Raw genomic sequence first — 16,845 nt, 5'->3', positions numbered from 1 at the left:
AACACGATATAAAAAGAGAATTTTTCATTGAATAGACAAGGGTTTAATCTGCTGATGATCATTAGTAGATAACGTAAAAGGGGAACGGGTTAATCATCTATATAACAAAGCTGGTTTACCAGTTTTGGTAGGGAATTCTTGCCACTTAATTACAATGCTACAGCTTCGTTATTCATTTTTATTTGTTGCATCTGAACATAAAATCATGAGCCAAAAATGAAACTAAAGGCTATTATTCTGGTTTCTCTCCCGACCTGTTAACATTTAACATGTCTTAATTTTGTGCGTATCCCCACTTTTTATGTGCTATTCTTTCCAACTGTGTTGTCTATTACATTTGTATACAGGCATTCCATTGGTTGTCGTCATAATAACAGTTGCCAGCAAGTGGACAGCTTACCAAAATTATGAATAGTAAGCAATTATTGAAAATTTGTATATTTTAAATATTTGCATATTTGTTTATAAAATTAAAACAAAAAATCCCACGAGAGTTACTGAAGCTATTTTGTTATAAAGAATATTTCATTTTCATTGTGTATCTGATTAATGTTCCAGTCAAATTCCAACGATTTAACCAGGTGGAAATTACGCAATGTGTGTGGGTGTCCGTGTAAGATGTGCGCGTGTGTGTATGTGTGCGAGAAGGTAATATTATGTTACTTTACAAAAGAATCCTCTGCTACATTCATGATAGTTTTCTTGCAAAAGACATCTACTTTATGACGGAGAATCATTGTCGAACTGGTGACCTATCATCTATAATTTCTTCTTATTTCCAGCTGTTTTATTCTCCCTGGATATTCGTTATACTTCGGACTGGTCCTTCCCATCGGACTCATCCTGTCATTCAATGGCATCATTTTCGCTATGGTACTCTACAAACTGAGTTGTGGTAGGATCTCAACCTCCAAGTCAAGCACATTGGAGTCAAAGAAAGAGAATACCATCAAAGCGCGCATGGAAGCCATTCGCCGCGCCCAAAACGTCGTCGCGATAGGCACGCTGATGGGTCTGACATGGGCTTTCGGGTTTCTGTCTTTTGGTGGAGGTCGCTACTTGTTCAACGCCTTATTCTCCATCTTTAACTCCCTCCAGGGAGTTTTTGTGTTTCTTCTCTTTGGCATGAGGCAACCAGAGCTGAGAGAAAAATTGACGATAACTAAGAATCGTTTTCTGCATGGTGCATCGTCTGCCCGTAGACGCAGTTCTGAATTTTGGGCATCGTCGAGTGGAGCACGTATGACCCAACGACCTTCTGACGTCACGTTCATCTCGACGGTTAAAACTGATTCTGTTGCTGAAGGTCAGGCTTCCACGTACTTCGAAAGTACTCTTGATACAGGTCCACCTTTAAATAAACAGTCGGATGATACTCTTCTTTAATGACAGAAGAGAAACAGACCTCTACGATTCTATAAAGTGCGACCCAGAAAAAACGAAACCGAGAATTGTCGATGTTTCATCATAACTTAATCACAATTATAAGTAATAAATGACACAGATTTGTAAAGCTTATACACAAATAAATATTTGGGTAATCTTACTCAGATAGGCAAACAAACTTTGACACTATAGTGACACACTTAACTGAATACATTAACTCATTAAATTGAGATTTATAACTCACAGGAATGAGTTTTGTTAATTTGACATTATAGTGACATGGCAAATGAGTATTTTAAATAAGTGAATTATTTAACCTAATGTTGTGAGTAAATCGATCCAACTCAACTAGTGAGTAATGCTTCATTTACTCAGTCAGTCAGGTTATATCGCCGTTCGTACGGTGAGTTTGTATGTTTGTCACTTAAAAATGGAAGTCCTTCGCCATGCACTACCTACACTTCGGTCGTGCACAAGAAGAGCTTCAAAATTTCGGCTCTAGATCTAGATTTTATATCTGATCGGTAGCCTTAACTTGTTTTAGAAAAAGGTCTGCATAAAATTCAAGGGATCCCTTTACTACTAACTGATTCAAAATTAAGAAAAATTAAATCTACTTACACTTATTCTGGGGATCGTCGGCCGCTAAAAACGTGACGGTCGGGTACGTATGTACGATCCAACGAATAAAGAGTCTGTGACAAATTAGGGAGCAAAGAGCCACTCTACACACTTTTTTTTACTCATCCGGTCACTAAAGTTGGAGAATAATCTATACTTTAATGAGTAAAAAGATTCCAATTGTTTGAACAATGACCATGCTAATTATGTATGTAATACATATGATAATATTGTGATATGCTTATGTGATGCTAGTGAATCTCTATATCACTGTAAAAACAAGGTTCATAATACTAGGCCTGGCTGGAATGAGCATGTGTCAGAGCTCCACTCTGCTGCTCGTGAGGCTCACCTACTCTGGGTTGAAGCTGGCAAAAACAGACAGGGACGGTTATTTGAGCTAAAAAAAGAGGGCCAATGCACGATTCAAGTATGCTCTCCGTTTTATTAAGAATAATGAGAAGTCATGCGGGCGGACTCCGTTGCTCGTAAATTGCAGGGTAAAAGTTATTATTTTGGAAAAAAATGAAATGTGTTAATAATAGTAAAGCGCCCCTTCCAACTAATATTGAAGGTATCTCTGGTGATGAAAAAATATGTGAATTGTGGTGTAGCCATTATAAGGATTTGTTTAATTGTGTACAGAGTACGGTGCAGGATGTAACTAATGTTGACTTTGATGTAAATATGGTTATCTCTCCTGAGGAGGTAAAAGAAGATATTAGAAAATTAGACGACAATAAGTCATGCGGTCTTGATACTATTACAGCTAAACATTTAAAGTTTGCAAGTCCGAAACTCATGCCCTTGCTTGCAATGTGCATTTCCGGATTTTTGATTCATGGTTTCTTACCAGATATTATGATTTCCGTTGTTTTGGTGCCGGTCCTTAAAAACAAAGCTGGTCGCATTACTAGTAAGGACAACTATAGACCTATATCATTGGCTAGTGTCCTGTCCAAAGTGCTGGAAAAGATATTGCCTGATCGGTTGGAGATGTAAATTCTTACTAAAGACAACCAGATCGGTTTTAAAGCCAAACATGGCACTGACATGTGTATATTTGCTCTGAAGAAAGTTATTGCAAGTTATCGTAGCAGAAATTCTTCCTTGTTTCTTTGTTTTCTTGATGCTTCCAAAGCTTTTGATCGGGTAAATCATGAAAAGCTGTTTACGAAAATGGCTGATAGAGGTATTTCTAAGTACCTGATTAGGATACTCGTGTTTTGGTATACCCATCAAACAATGATGCCTAGATGGGGAAGTAGTGTGTCTGAACCATTCCATGTCATTAATGCAGTTAGATAGGGAGGTATTCTTTCTCCCTTTCTCTTTAACCTGTAAATGGATGGTCTATCCGACAATTTGAATGCTTGTAAAAAAGGCTGTGTAGTTGGCAGTATAGTAGTCAATCAGTTAATGTATGCCGATGACCTCGTTATTTTTAACCCGTCAACTGCTGGGTTGCAGAGTTTGCTCAAGATTTGTTCTGATTATGGATATGATAATGATGTCAAATATAATGCAAAAAATAGTCATGTTATGATGATTAGATGTAAGGAACACTGTAGATTGGTATTCCCGGATTTTTATTTATGTGGAGCTAAACTCAATGTGTGTACAGAACAGAAGTCATGTATCTTGGTCATTTCTTTTTATACTGAGGATCTCTGTGATGATAAAGATATTAGTCGACAGTGTCGTAAATTATATGCTCAAGGTAATATGCTCGTTACGAAATTTCATATATGTTCTCCAGATGTGACGGTGGCATTATTTAGGGCATACTGTACACCTTTGTATACTGCGCATCTGTGGAGTAATTTTAAGAAGAGCTGTTTGCACAGGCTTGCTGTGGCCTATAATGATGCCATGAGAATGCTTCTTAGGGTACGTAGATACTTTAGTGCTAGTCGAATGTTTGCTGAGTTGAATGTTCTGGTCCGTTCGGCTGTTTTACGAAATCTCATGTATAAGTTCATCCAGAGAGTGGATGTCTCTGAGAATGGTATTGTAAAGGTATTAGTGAACCCCACGTATAGTTGCCTTAGGTTCACATCGGGCCTCTGGAAATTTTGGCTTAATAGACTGCTGACACCTCGGAATTGATCATATTTTGCATAATGTTACCAAGGATTATCCAGCCTCTCATGGTTGCAGTATAGTCCTTAGTCCTTGTTGCTTGTTATAATATCTAGTTATCTATTATTAGTATATTGTTTTAGTTGTTGAGCAGAGAGTGTTACAATTAAGTTACAACTTAATTTTGTTATACATATATTTATTTTAATCTTGCAGTTACAGGTACAGCTTAGAGTTAGATTGCTATAGGCCTTCTGTTATCAATTTTACAGATAAAGGTTACATGTTACAGTTACATTGTATATACGTAGTATAGTTAGTTGTTATATTCTTTAGTATTTGTACGGTTTGTTGTTATTATACTCATCATGTTTATACTCAGCTCTTTTCCCTATCTATATGTAACATATGTTTTATGGACCTCTGCCTTGTGCAGCTGAGTCTGAAATAAAGTTCTGAATTGAATTAAATTGAATTGAATTCATAATTTTGAGCTGCTTGTTGATAATGTTCTAATAGAAAAAGGTTATCAACAACATTCTTAGGTGTATATACTGTATAAATGAAAGATGTAACTGGAATGATCATGTGAACTGTATCTCTACCCCTATTTCTCGCAATATTGGTATACTATTTAAGCTAAAATATTTTTGGCCAACACATGTGCTAAAAGTATGCTATATAATACACTGGTTTTACCATATATTTCTTACAGCAATATCATATGGGCTACTCATATTAGTACAATACTAATCGTATATTAATGTTACAGAAACAAAGCAATTCGAGTTTGTACCGATGCAGGTTATCGCGACCGCACTGACCCTTTATTTGCCATGATAACGGCATTCTCCCCCATAACTAGTCATATTATTCCAACATAATGCTAATTTTCACTCCTACCCAACAAGGCATTCCAATGACTATCACCTATTTAACGCCAAAACAGCCTCAGCTCAAAACTCAATTAGACATTCTGGCCCTGATATCTGGAATGCACTACCCCCTGAAATAAAAGTCGATTATTATACAATGCTATTTAGAGCGGTGAAAATGTTTCTTATTGCGCATTATCTTTAAATCCACAATCAAAATTTGCTTACCATTAAATCTTCATAAGTTCCCCTCGTATACCCGTCGTTACAAAAGTCGATAATTTTCGGTACTCTTATTTGTTTGCTTCCATTCATTGAAAAGTTGAATTTAACCTTTCATGACCTGGTATGAATTAACGTATGAATAAAAAGTGGCCTACTTGGGATACTAACTTAACACTGTCTTCTATACAAACATTCCAAGGCTCCGACTCGCAGGCCTAGGTTTACAGTCTTTATAATTCAGCTCGCTGATCTCACATTCTTTTTCATATCGACCAGAAACCTCGCGAGTCTTTTCATTCTATAATGTATCCCAAGTTGGCCACCCTATATTCAAATGTGCATCTTCTTTTCGTTTTTGTTTTATCTACATAGGCCTATATCACATCAAAATCCAACTACCACATACATCTGTGAATCTTAATGTACACCACCTCTTTCTTTTCCCCTCTTTTTCTGTCTCTCTCTCTCTCTCTCTCTTTCCCCTTTTACCAATATTTTCCATCCATATTTGTACTATTATGTATCTATTGAGGGTATTCATGCTTTGCTTACTTTGTCAACCCTCCCATTTGATGTTCTCAATTAGTAACAGTCAGCCTTACTTTATTCTATATATATTCTTTTGTCATGTGTAAAATTTGCAATGTTTTGTTCGTTATATATTTGTAAAAATGCAAAAGAAAAAGAAAGTCAAACAGAAATAAATAAATCAAAAATCAAATAAATCAAAACAGGAAAAGATATGACTCTTGGTTCTATAACTACAAAAAAGATTTATTCAAAATTAAGTGCAAGGGTTACTCAAGAACCGTCAACTATTTATATCTGGTCGAATGTTTTGCATTACCAGACTATTTCAATTGGAACAAGTTTTTATAGTTCAAAATGTGTAAAATTGGAGATAACATGATTATAAGCAATTCAATTTTAAATTTCTGTACAATATTTTACCTTCAAAAGAAATTCGCTAATATGGCGTGTTCTTAATGACAGCAAGTGTAGACAGTGTGAGGAGGTTGAAACAACTTCTCATTTGTTATACACTATAAACTCGTTAGAACATTTTGGAAAATCCTTTAAAAAAATTATATCACCTTTTCAAGATAAATGTTTATATAAGTGAAGAACTTCTAGTAATAGGCTATAAAATGAACGATGTTACTTGTTCTTTTTCTTATATTTATATATATATATATATATATATATTCGTTTTAATGTTTTGTAATACTGCAAAGCGCCAGCGGGGGGGGGGGGGCGCATATAGTGACGCAGTGTCGCTTGACGTCGTGTCCTGTGTGCGTCCTTTGCTGTTAATTTGCTGTAAATGTCTTATCCTCATATAGGTCTTTATACAAACAAAATTCGTGTACATATTTGTTTTCCCGTTAATGTTGTTTTGTTAATTTTCTCGATATACGTGTCATGTTTGGTGTCCCAATCACAAGTTTGTTTTCAAACTTCTTCAGGGGCTCCTAATCCTATGTTTTTATATTTTCATGAATTATTATTGTAAAGGTATTTTTATGGTTGAATAAATAAATGGAAATTGAAATTGAAATGTTAACGCTTATTCGCAACATAGCACAGTACGCAGTATATTGAAACTTTATAAAGTGTATATTTAGGTATTTAGGTAAAAAAAAATACAACGACAAATCTTTATGGTTTGAATAGTTTATAGTGAAATATTATTTTAAAAGTGTAAGTAATTAGAAATTTGGAAAAGTAGGTGAAGTTCAATTTTTTTTCAAATCATTAGTTGCTGTAAGATTTGATTTTGTTATTGTATGTTATTATGTTATTGCTAATAAATACATCTTTACAAAAAATGACCTTTAAAATAAAGATATTTATTCTGGAACTTTTTTTTTCTTGTCTAAAGCTATAACAACCTAAAAAAAAAAGAATTTTAGGCCAATTTATTGAACGCTGTTTTATGGAGAAAATTCCCAACTCTACTCAATGCATCTTCAGTGCACACATTACAACTATGTGTTATCCCTCTGTACATTGAGCTTCTTTGGTCTACCTATATTTGCTAATGGACTGGTCCGCACAGTCGCCTTTGTGTGGCTGTGTGTGTAGTTGGCGCGTAGGGTCATGAGACGTACCTGTGCGCGCAGAGCAAAGAAAGACAAGCACAGATCCGCTTTAGTGGAATTTCGACCTGAAACTTTTCCATGTGCTTGGGCACCGAGCGTATTTTGGTGCCCCGCAGATCACCGGCCGGCCGCCGGGCAATTTCTTTAAAAAAATTAGCCGGTGGCCGGTGGGATACCACTCGGGAATCGATGGGTCATCAGTCGGTCACTGCCGGGACGCCGCCCGAAAAATCTCCCCGATTTCGCCCAGTTTTGACCTAAAATCGACCGGCGACCGACGGGAAATAGACAAGGTACCGCCCAGGCATCGCTGTGGTTCTACAGCATGCTCGACTTCTCAAAAAAATCGTTAGGCGATGCCTAAATTCTAGCGGCGACCGAGCATGCTACAAATCGGTCGGTCGCCGCTCTGAGTTGTTGCTGAGCAAAGGTGGCGACCTTCTTCTACTCGGGGCCTCTATTTAACGTCCTGTCCCAGAGACGAATAGGGTGGACAAATTTTAATGTAGCGCCTTTATCTGACAATCAGTACATGACATCGGATTATACTTTTATCTAATGCTTTATGATTTCTCAAGACACGAAAGCTCATGGTTTTTGTTATTCTTCTTTCAATAGCATTTATTTATAAACTGAAGACTTTCATTTCACATTCAAATAAAAATATCAAACAAAATCAAATAAAGTCTAAACAAATTTTTACCAGTACATTTCTTGTTAACTTCCAGTCTTTTTAGTAGTTCACAAGCAAATACAAATTCAAATTGGATTTTCTATTATCAACAATCTTATAATTTCGTAACAACTGTCCACAAAGCTATGGTAATAAAATCTTCTATTTCGTTATGTTCGCTATTTTTTTAATGAAAAATCAATGTTAATGACAATATGCTTGTGAAAAACTGTTTTAATCAGCCAGGTAACATATGCCCCAATTTGTTTTATTTAATTTACACGTAACCAAAGCATTTATAATATCTTTATCTTCTTGACAATTATGGTATTTTGCATCTTCACTCATTCTCCATTTACATATATTACTTTCCACAGGCAATACGCTATTCAACACTGTAAAATTGAATTATTTCTATTTGTTTTCTTTTACTTGTAATAAATCCCGTTCAAAACAAATCTTTCATTTTGTATTCATCCTTTTAAAAAAATCCCAGAAGAAACAACATCGTGTATTTACCCCTTCCTGCTGTATCAGATGGTTATGTTAATACCACAAAATAAAATATGTTAAAGGTAATACAAAGTTTTGGTATGGGTTCATGAATTTGGTTCAAATGAACATATTGGAAGCATTTACGATTTTACCATATTTAATGATCGTTGTCGCGCTTGAAATCGAGTCTAAAGTGATGAAATGTTAAATAAAAAAATCGTTATATTGTAAAGCACCCTCTCAAAAGTGATATTACTTTAGTCTTAAAAACATGTTTCGTGACTACAATCTACCGATTTGCTATATCCGTTTGGAACTGCATATTCTGAGATTTCCATGGTCGCAGCTACCATGGAATGGCCCAAGGCGCTATTTAAAACAAAAAAATATAACTTTGACTGCTAATTTTGTCCCTGCTTTTATTAAATTAACATTATGTTTATATTGAGACGTTCTGTAGTTTAAATATTTAGAAAGATGTATATTAAGTATTTTGATGTTCTTCGTGATTCACAGAGTCGTTGGTTAAAGAAACATGGATTTTTTTTATTTTTTTTAGTTTTTCCTCTTTTTTCGTAAGTCCCCAAATTTTTTCTTTTAAAGATTTTGCCAATCATTGATTTTATGACGTCACGATCATAGTAGATTGCAGTACCGTAGTAGCCCCATATATCCGCGTTCGTGGAATTTGAGAATAATCATCGACCGGAGTCGAGATAATTGCCCCCTGAAGCTTTCTCTTTAGGATGAGACTTTTTTCTTCATTCTTTATATGATGAGCTAGTCATAATCTCAGTAACATAATTAAAATAAGGCAAAACAGAATTAAAAGATACAAAATAAACTCCTAATGCAAGGAATAACCGGCAAGGTTGTGTATACATTAAAACAGGTCAAGACAGTGAATGAAAAGAATGGTAGAAGCTTTGAATTTGACCCAAATTCACATTTATTTAATCTAGGAAAGCTTACAATTTAGGTGATAATAAATACCACACATTCAATATTGTAGCAGTAGAAAAAAAACCCGTAATTTAATGGAATAAGGAAATTCGTACACAAATGCATTAGCACTAATAAATGCCTAGAATTACCTGGTCATAATGCGTAGTAACCCAAGCAATTTAGTTAGCAATGCATCGCGGTTCACGAAACATCAAGTGAGTCTATATAGTGATGAGGTCAAGAATATAATAACATGAAAGATCAAACTGCATAAGATTACTTCGACAAAACCACAAAGGTAATTGTTACACAGTTTTCCGAGTGAAATGATTATTTCAAGAGGCCAGCATTGGATCGTGTACACCAAGCTGCTCATGAAAAGAGAGAGCGAATTAGATTAGAAAGTGCCCTGAGATAATAATTTAGCAATATGCAATTCGTTCATACATATTTAGAAAAAAAGTAATTTGTTTTTATACATTAGTAACTAGAACCTGCATAAATGAAGATTACAATTGGAGAAAAAGGGCTAAGAAGGACTAGGGAGGGCACACAAAATTTACTAGACATGATAATTTCAGTTTCAAAGCAATTTAACGATGATCCGAATCCAAACCATTCCAAAAAGAGGGACCGCTATAATTTTTTTTTTTGAAGGGCAAAAACTGTCCTGATTAGGTGGAGATAGAAATTATTTCTGTGTATTGTGGGATAGGAGTGAATAACGTTGTATATCTAAATGTATTGGACAAATACCGTCCACAAGACAATGAATAAATAATTATTAAGACCCTAGTGCACACATCATTGCAGCTGTGGAAGTTTTGTTTTCATTAATTTTGCTGATTTTCAAGGTGTTCTATCAAAATAAGTTCTAGGTGATAAAGGTTTATTTCATCAGAAAATCAATAGAAAAGTTCTTTGGTAACCTTTAAGACAATTAATGTGTAATAAAAATTGTAATTCTATGAAAAACAAATTGTGAGAATATGATTACCCCCCCCCCCCCTCCCTCTTCCATTAAATGCATTTTTAAAAGTTGTTCTTTATATTTTGCAAATTGATTATTCAATCCACTTGACAGTTAAACCTATAGAACCACGGTTTGATAAAGCATTTGCGATGCAGAAGAAAGCCATAAAGTATTCTTAGAATAAGATGACACATTTCAAAAGCTGACAATCGGCTAAAGCTAAAAAACAGTAAAAGAAGACAATGCGCTCAAGTAAAACCTTTCAACTACAGTAACCTATTATCAAAATAATTATCAAAAACCATCAATATTGGAAAGTTTTAAATATGTAAAAACTATCGATGGTAAGAGCATGTATCACATGATTTTATGTTACTAAAGTTCTCAAAGTACGCTCCAATGAAAACAAAATCAAATCATTTAACAACTTAGGGACCCTTTAAAATGACGCTTTTGGGCATGAGGGACATCGTTACAATGTTTTAAGAAATACAATGTGACCCTAACTACATGTAGAAGTGATAAATATATCGTTATCGTCTTTTTTTTGCTTTTATATGATAACCATTTTCATTTTTTATTGTATAAATGATGTATTAGTATCATGCGTTCGGATTGTATCATTTTGTGATTCACAATTCACATAAATATTTGGAACAGGCCCAGGGGAAATCTTGCAAAAGGTTTTGTTATTTTCGAACAATATATTTTCCTTTACATACTTGTTTTTTTAATTTTCTCAACTCAATCGTCCGTTACGTCTTACGCATACTTTTACATTAGTAGTAGTAGTAGTAGTAGAAGTAGTAGTAGTAATAGTACTAGTAGTAGTTAGTAGAAGACTTTATTGTACAATTTTTTTTAACAAGACTAAACTGCTACATTCTACAAAACATCATGTTTCGACCCGGAAGTAACGATTATAACCGCTTGTCTTCCGGGGCACATTGAAGGCAGTGGTTCAGTAAAGCTAGTGTTTTTTTCCATTTGGATAATCGTGACGTCAGAGGGTCGTGAATCCATGCGCGCTTCACTCGATGAGGTCCAAAAGTCTGAACCTCTACGCGCAGACCTTACACTCTGCAACAGTCGCATCCGAGTCGCCCTTAGTTTTTCTTTCACTTCAGGTTGCCTGATGCCAAAGAGGAGGAAGACAAAGACTCCCTGGAGAGAATTCAAGAATGCGAAGAGGGCACCGAATACCATGCGACCATCACCTACAGCCAGGAAACCAAAGACCCAAGTGAGACCGAGCAGCGTGCCGATTGCCACAGCATTTTGTGCCCGGCGAATGGTTTCGATCCGGGTTTTGGCTCCCCTTTCTTTCTTGGACAGCCTTGTACTGGTGGCGGAGAAAGTCTTCCTACCACAGGTTAGCTTATAGATAACAATTGTAAAGGTGATGCAATTACAGGTGAGGATCAGACCGATTGGCAGAATCAGTCCAAAATATAAAGAAGGTCCGGGTAAAAGGAAGCAGCTGAAAGAAAAGGGGAAACAAATATATATTATTTGCCACTGATCAAGAAATATTTATTGACCTTTTCCATTACAGGGGACATAAAAACGAAAAATATGACATTTGAAATGAATTTGCTACTCTGAGAATTTAACATAATCATTATAACATGAACTCAATATTAAGGCAACCCATTCATCTCTTGTTTGGATCAATGAACTTATGATCATCTACGCATGTTAAGCATCTCTGTAATATTGACTTTCTCATTAAGACTGCGCTTGTTGGCTTGTTAATGTAACTTTGAATGCAAATTATGACGAAAGACGGATCAAAGGTGTTTTGGAGCGAAAATATTTAAATATATATATGTTTATGAATGTGTATATATATATATATATACATATATATATATATATACACATTTATAAACATATCCCTAGTACATATGCAACCAATTTACTTTTATAAGTAGGTTGCATTGAAACAGATTATTATGCTTTCATCGTAGAAGTGAAAACCACTGTGACAAAATAGAGAGCGGGATAGGGAAAAACTATTAAAAGTTAAAGTAAAAAAAAACGATTGAGAAAATGAGCTGCGTGCACCTAAGAGAATGAAGGTAATACGTTGTGGAAAAAGAAAGGAAATGGAGAGTACACTATTAAAGGGGAGGGGAGTTTTTCACCCAAAAAATAACAACACAAGTCATCTTATTATGTTGTTATCTCTTTTTAAGTGGCTGCCTTGGCAGGACATATAGAGTGATATGTGATTATACTGCATCCATAATATAAACTCGTTAGTAATCAAGATCAACATGGTGACGGTGATGATTCATAGTATTGATTATGCGCAGTATTTCGACTAAGAAGATTACCGTGACCCCTTTTTTTTAAATCGATTAAATCAAATCTTGTATTCAAGAGACAGTGGCAAGTCATGACTAGATAAGACTTCATGAAAGTTTGTGACTGACATCTGGTTTATTATAAATAAATCGCAGAATAGCATGATCTATGTAAATCAAGAAACAGTATTGGTATTCATACTTTCCTATTATATTTTTCCCGCTCAATAGAAATATATGAAACAAACTGTATTTTTGACGCAGCAGTAGAAGCGGCAAAAGAATTGTCAAAGTTTCAAAAATTAAAATTTGTTGCTGGTTGTCATTGTTCTCGAAGCTTTGGAGATTATTCAGCCACTAGTCGTTAATCATTCGCCGATCAGCTACCGACAAATGTTCTCAACGAAATATCGCCCGGTAAAAATAGGTAAGCACTCAGAATCAGGCCTTGTTCAGGCTGTGATCAGGCGGCGATCAAGGGGCGATCAGTCAGCAATCAGTGTGAGACCTGTCGCCTACCCTTGTGGCCAAGATGAACCTGACATTTTCCACGACCAGTTTGATCGGCAAAAGGTTTTCGATGCAGCCACGTAAACCTCCATCCGACCAAAGCTCTGCCTGGAGACCAATGCCGACCACCGACAACCTTTTTAAGATAGCCAAACACCTCTCTACGACCTCTGACAACCAATTATCGAACAGTGGTTGTCCGAAATCGTACCTCTAGTGTGACTTAAGATTAACACGCCACATTACTTTCTAACACCTGGTTATATCTGTGTAAAACTGATATGAAGAGACGCACAGTGCTTTCATGAAAAGCCGAGAACAAATTGAGCGTTTTGGATTAAGCACAAAGCAACGGAGGTCTTTGTCGGGTTAAGAGCAAAATTGTTGAATCTTTTTTCTTACTATTCAGAGTTTTGGTACGCTGTCCATTTGCTGGCAACTGTTGCTATGACGACCATGAACGGAATGCCTGTATTTTGGAGTATAAATACCATTCAGAAATGTCAATAAGTATAATATAGTGATAGGAGAAATGACTGAAGCAAAAAAAAATGAGTGAGAAACAAAGATTGATAATACATAACATCTTGGATAGCGGTCCTGGATACGATGAAAAGCGTCCACCTGGTAGGTTCAGGCTGAGATCTTCCCCGAAAATTTTTGTTAAAGGCAAATAGGAAATATAAGACATTATAATGTGTGTGCCCTAATGTGAACTATAACACAAAGTTCACATTTGCCTTAATTCATATGCCATAGGTAGCACATACTTCAATGTGTGTTTTCAAGATCTACAACATACAAAACAATATGATCAATATTACAAGCATGCGGGCTCATTAATTCAATAGATCATCTTCGCAATTTAATCATATTTAATGCATAAATCTTTGTGCCATGTTAATTATTTAATTCACCTGTTACAATTACTTACATTTCAATAGTCAGCGTGCGAATTGCATACATTAATTGTTGCTGGTAGGAAAAACCTTTGAAATAAATTCGTTTGTAACAGGTGAAAGAAAACATTGTAATGAGCACTTTAACAAGATTTATGGATTAAATTTGATTACATTACGGAAATGGCCTATAGGTGGACGAGAGATGTCTTTTCATTGACAAAGCCACCCTCCCCCAAATTTAAGGGATCCCCCAAGTTGTCTGCACTTTAATTTAAACCCGTCTGACACCATCGTCTGAGCCAAAAAAGTTTTGCAGATGATCAAAAGTGCTGAAAAGTTCTAAATACATAATGTAAATAAATTTGCTGCGACTCCTTGAAAACTTTTGAAATTACTGACAAATACAAAATATTCTTAAAAAAAAGGGGTGGGTTAGTTTACCCTTTAAGATGTTTTGCCACTTCCGCCATTATTTTCCTCGAATGTTAACAAAGCATCTAGAATCTTGGCACAAGATCGTACGACATAATGCGACCCTTATGGAATAGGAACCTTAAAGGAAATAGTCTTTGAGACGTGAATAGTACTCAAGTTTAAAAAACATAGTCATATCCACACGTCATCTTGCATAGATTGCAACCAGGGTCTCTCAATGCAGTACATACTTGTGTATTTGGATACGGGAATATCAAGTATATTGTTTATTGTCTCATATGTGAAGAATCGACACCTTACAACAATAAAACCTTTCGAATCACATAAATACGGTTTATAAAAATAACATTTCAAATCGGTGAGAGTAAACTTACACATTTGCGGGAGCTGGAGCTTTGTGTTTAAGTCATCAGAATATCAAATGAAAACAAACTGTCGGTGAATTTTAATACCGAAAGAAATCGAGTTTGGAATAAAATCAAGCATTATCCCCCACATATTTACAAAAATCAAATGATAATTCATTTTTTGGAGTGCCTTTCTATTATGCCTTGGAAAGCAGTTTATAACCTTTCTTTTGGAAATTCAAACGATTAAAAAAAAATGAAATAGAGCCTTCGACCCACCCCATCCGACGAGACAACATTTAAGGAGTAACTTGGGTATGTAGGTGTCCATAACCCTGACGAATGACATGTACATGCTGAAGGCTTCTACACCCATCCAAGCAAGCGATGCAAGGCAGAAGTAATGCAATAGGATAGCAACCACAGTACAGCTGATCCTCCAGGTCGGTCGGTCAATACCGATGACGAAAATGACGTATAAACATAGCAAAGCGAAACAGAGATTAACGATGATCTGTTGTGGTCGTTTTCCACGCAGTTTTCTGTGGGAAGAAATCCACGAACACATTATTAAAGTCAACGCGTTTGTCTACAAAACCCCTTTCTCGCCAAAGAAAATGAATTATCAATATTCATCTAGAGTAAAATCTACCATATTTATTGGGGCTATAGGCAGAAAATGAACGATATTTTATCAAATATATCGGTGGTATTTACAGCGTACATGTGATTTTACCCACATTAAATCAGTGTGGGATACTTTGTAAGCCAACTGCTCGTATATTCTTCCATATTATTGAACTGTAGTATGGGAAACTATGTACACGGCTAGGCTCTATGTATATTTTGGAAACAAATTAAAGTAGACTTTGCAATATGATTTCATGAAGTAGTCTCCATTATAACATGTTAATAAGATCATATTATTAAACTATACTTTACAGTACCAGGATTTATTTTGAAGGTACTATGCGGCCAAAAAGTAATGATTTTTATAGGATTTTCACTATTTTTATTGGATTTTCAAACTCTATATGGAACATTTCCATGCTAGTGGCGGTCCTAAAACGCCAGAGTAGACGATTAGAATTTTCTTTTAATTCTAAAAAAAATTGTGGGGGATTGTAGTGTGAACGTATGGAAAACGGAAGGTTAGAGAATGACAGTAACAGCTGTAAAAACAAAGAGGTAAAAGAGTGGAGACGGCTCGGTGATAGAGCCTTGGTTTCGAAACTGGGAGGACACGGCTTCTAAACCAAGTGGTTTCGCTAATGCCCTCTATTAAGGCATGTATACGGTTAGTTAGTCCCTCGGAAAGGTCTTAAAGCCGTCGGTCTCCTTGGTGCTTACTTACAAGCATAACACATGCTTTCTTATAAATCAAGTAAAATAAATAATCAAACCAAAATATGGAGGACGTCGTGCTAAGTGATGTTGCAAATGTCATGCATGACATGAGCCTTTGGGATGAAACGCTTAAACTGACAAAAAGTCATATTAACTTTAATCAGCTGGGTTCAAACATTGCTTACCTAAAACCCAGAAGAATGCTAATGGTCAAAGACAGACACACAATTGAAGCAATGCAACCGATGCGACTGATCAGATCAATAACTTGAGATTTAAGACTTCCCTCGATATCCTGAAAATGATAAAGAATAACGATTTGAATTACTATATCTACAATAGGATTCCCCTTTCCAGAAGAATTTTAGATGCATTCCGGTATATATACGATGGACCAAATTAAACTTATTCAAATGTTTGCTGTTCGTATTTGTTTACGATAGCAGAATCCCTACCTAAGAAGTTCATCAACACAAAAGAAGTTTAAACAGGAAAAGATTGGGAGGAAAGTTTAACTCCTTAAAATTCGATCGAATATATTTACATGTAATGGTATGTTTGTGACTATCAGATTCGAACAAAATACCCAAAATATCATTTTTGTCTCTCATGGCTCCC

General features: G+C 35.6%; 2 protein-coding genes across 2 annotated transcripts in view; one reads left to right on the top strand and one right to left on the bottom strand.

Moving 5' to 3' along the window:
• LOC105439819 (deleted in malignant brain tumors 1 protein-like) overlaps nt 1-4,559 on the top strand; it is a 93,848-nt gene extending 89,289 nt beyond the window's left edge. The window contains 2 exon segments of the mRNA XM_030988269.1: nt 348-414; nt 783-4,559. Coding sequence (XP_030844129.1) covers nt 348-414; nt 783-1,386 — 671 coding nt within the window. The 3' untranslated portion in view covers nt 1,387-4,559.
• A 6,516-nt stretch (nt 4,560-11,075) lies between these two features.
• Nucleotides 11,076-16,507, bottom strand: LOC115924927 (adhesion G-protein coupled receptor G2-like). Its single transcript, XM_030987829.1, has 4 exons — nt 16,413-16,507; nt 15,160-15,422; nt 13,599-13,665; nt 11,076-11,857 (listed from the first exon to the last, which is right to left on the bottom strand). The coding sequence occupies exons 2-4, from the start codon at nt 15,254-15,256 to the stop codon at nt 11,263-11,265; spliced, it is 759 nt and encodes a 252-aa protein (XP_030843689.1). The 5' UTR covers nt 15,257-15,422; nt 16,413-16,507; the 3' UTR covers nt 11,076-11,262.
• Between the last annotated feature and the right edge of the window lie 338 nt (nt 16,508-16,845).

Source organism: Strongylocentrotus purpuratus, unplaced genomic scaffold, assembly GCF_000002235.5.
Source record: "Strongylocentrotus purpuratus isolate Spur 01 unplaced genomic scaffold, Spur_5.0 spur5_scaffold_17, whole genome shotgun sequence".
In the NCBI taxonomy this organism is placed as follows: Eukaryota; Metazoa; Echinodermata; class Echinoidea; order Camarodonta; family Strongylocentrotidae; genus Strongylocentrotus; species Strongylocentrotus purpuratus.
Note: the sequence above shows the minus strand (reverse complement) of the source record. Positions and strands in the feature narration are given on the sequence as shown.

Excerpts from the sequence above, each read along its gene's own strand:
- LOC115924927 (XM_030987829.1), bottom strand. The coding sequence starts at position 15,256 with ATGGGTGTAGAAGCCTTCAGCATGTACATGTCATTCGTCAGGGTTATG. Across the intron at positions 13,666-15,159 it reads ATGTTGTCTCGTCGGATGGG|GCATTCCGTTCATGGTCGTC; the intron begins GTGGGTCGAAGG and ends TCCAAAATACAG. Across the intron at positions 11,858-13,598 it reads GCGTACCAAAACTCTGAATA|CTGCTTCCTTTTACCCGGAC; the intron begins GTAAGAAAAAAG and ends CTTTTCTTTCAG.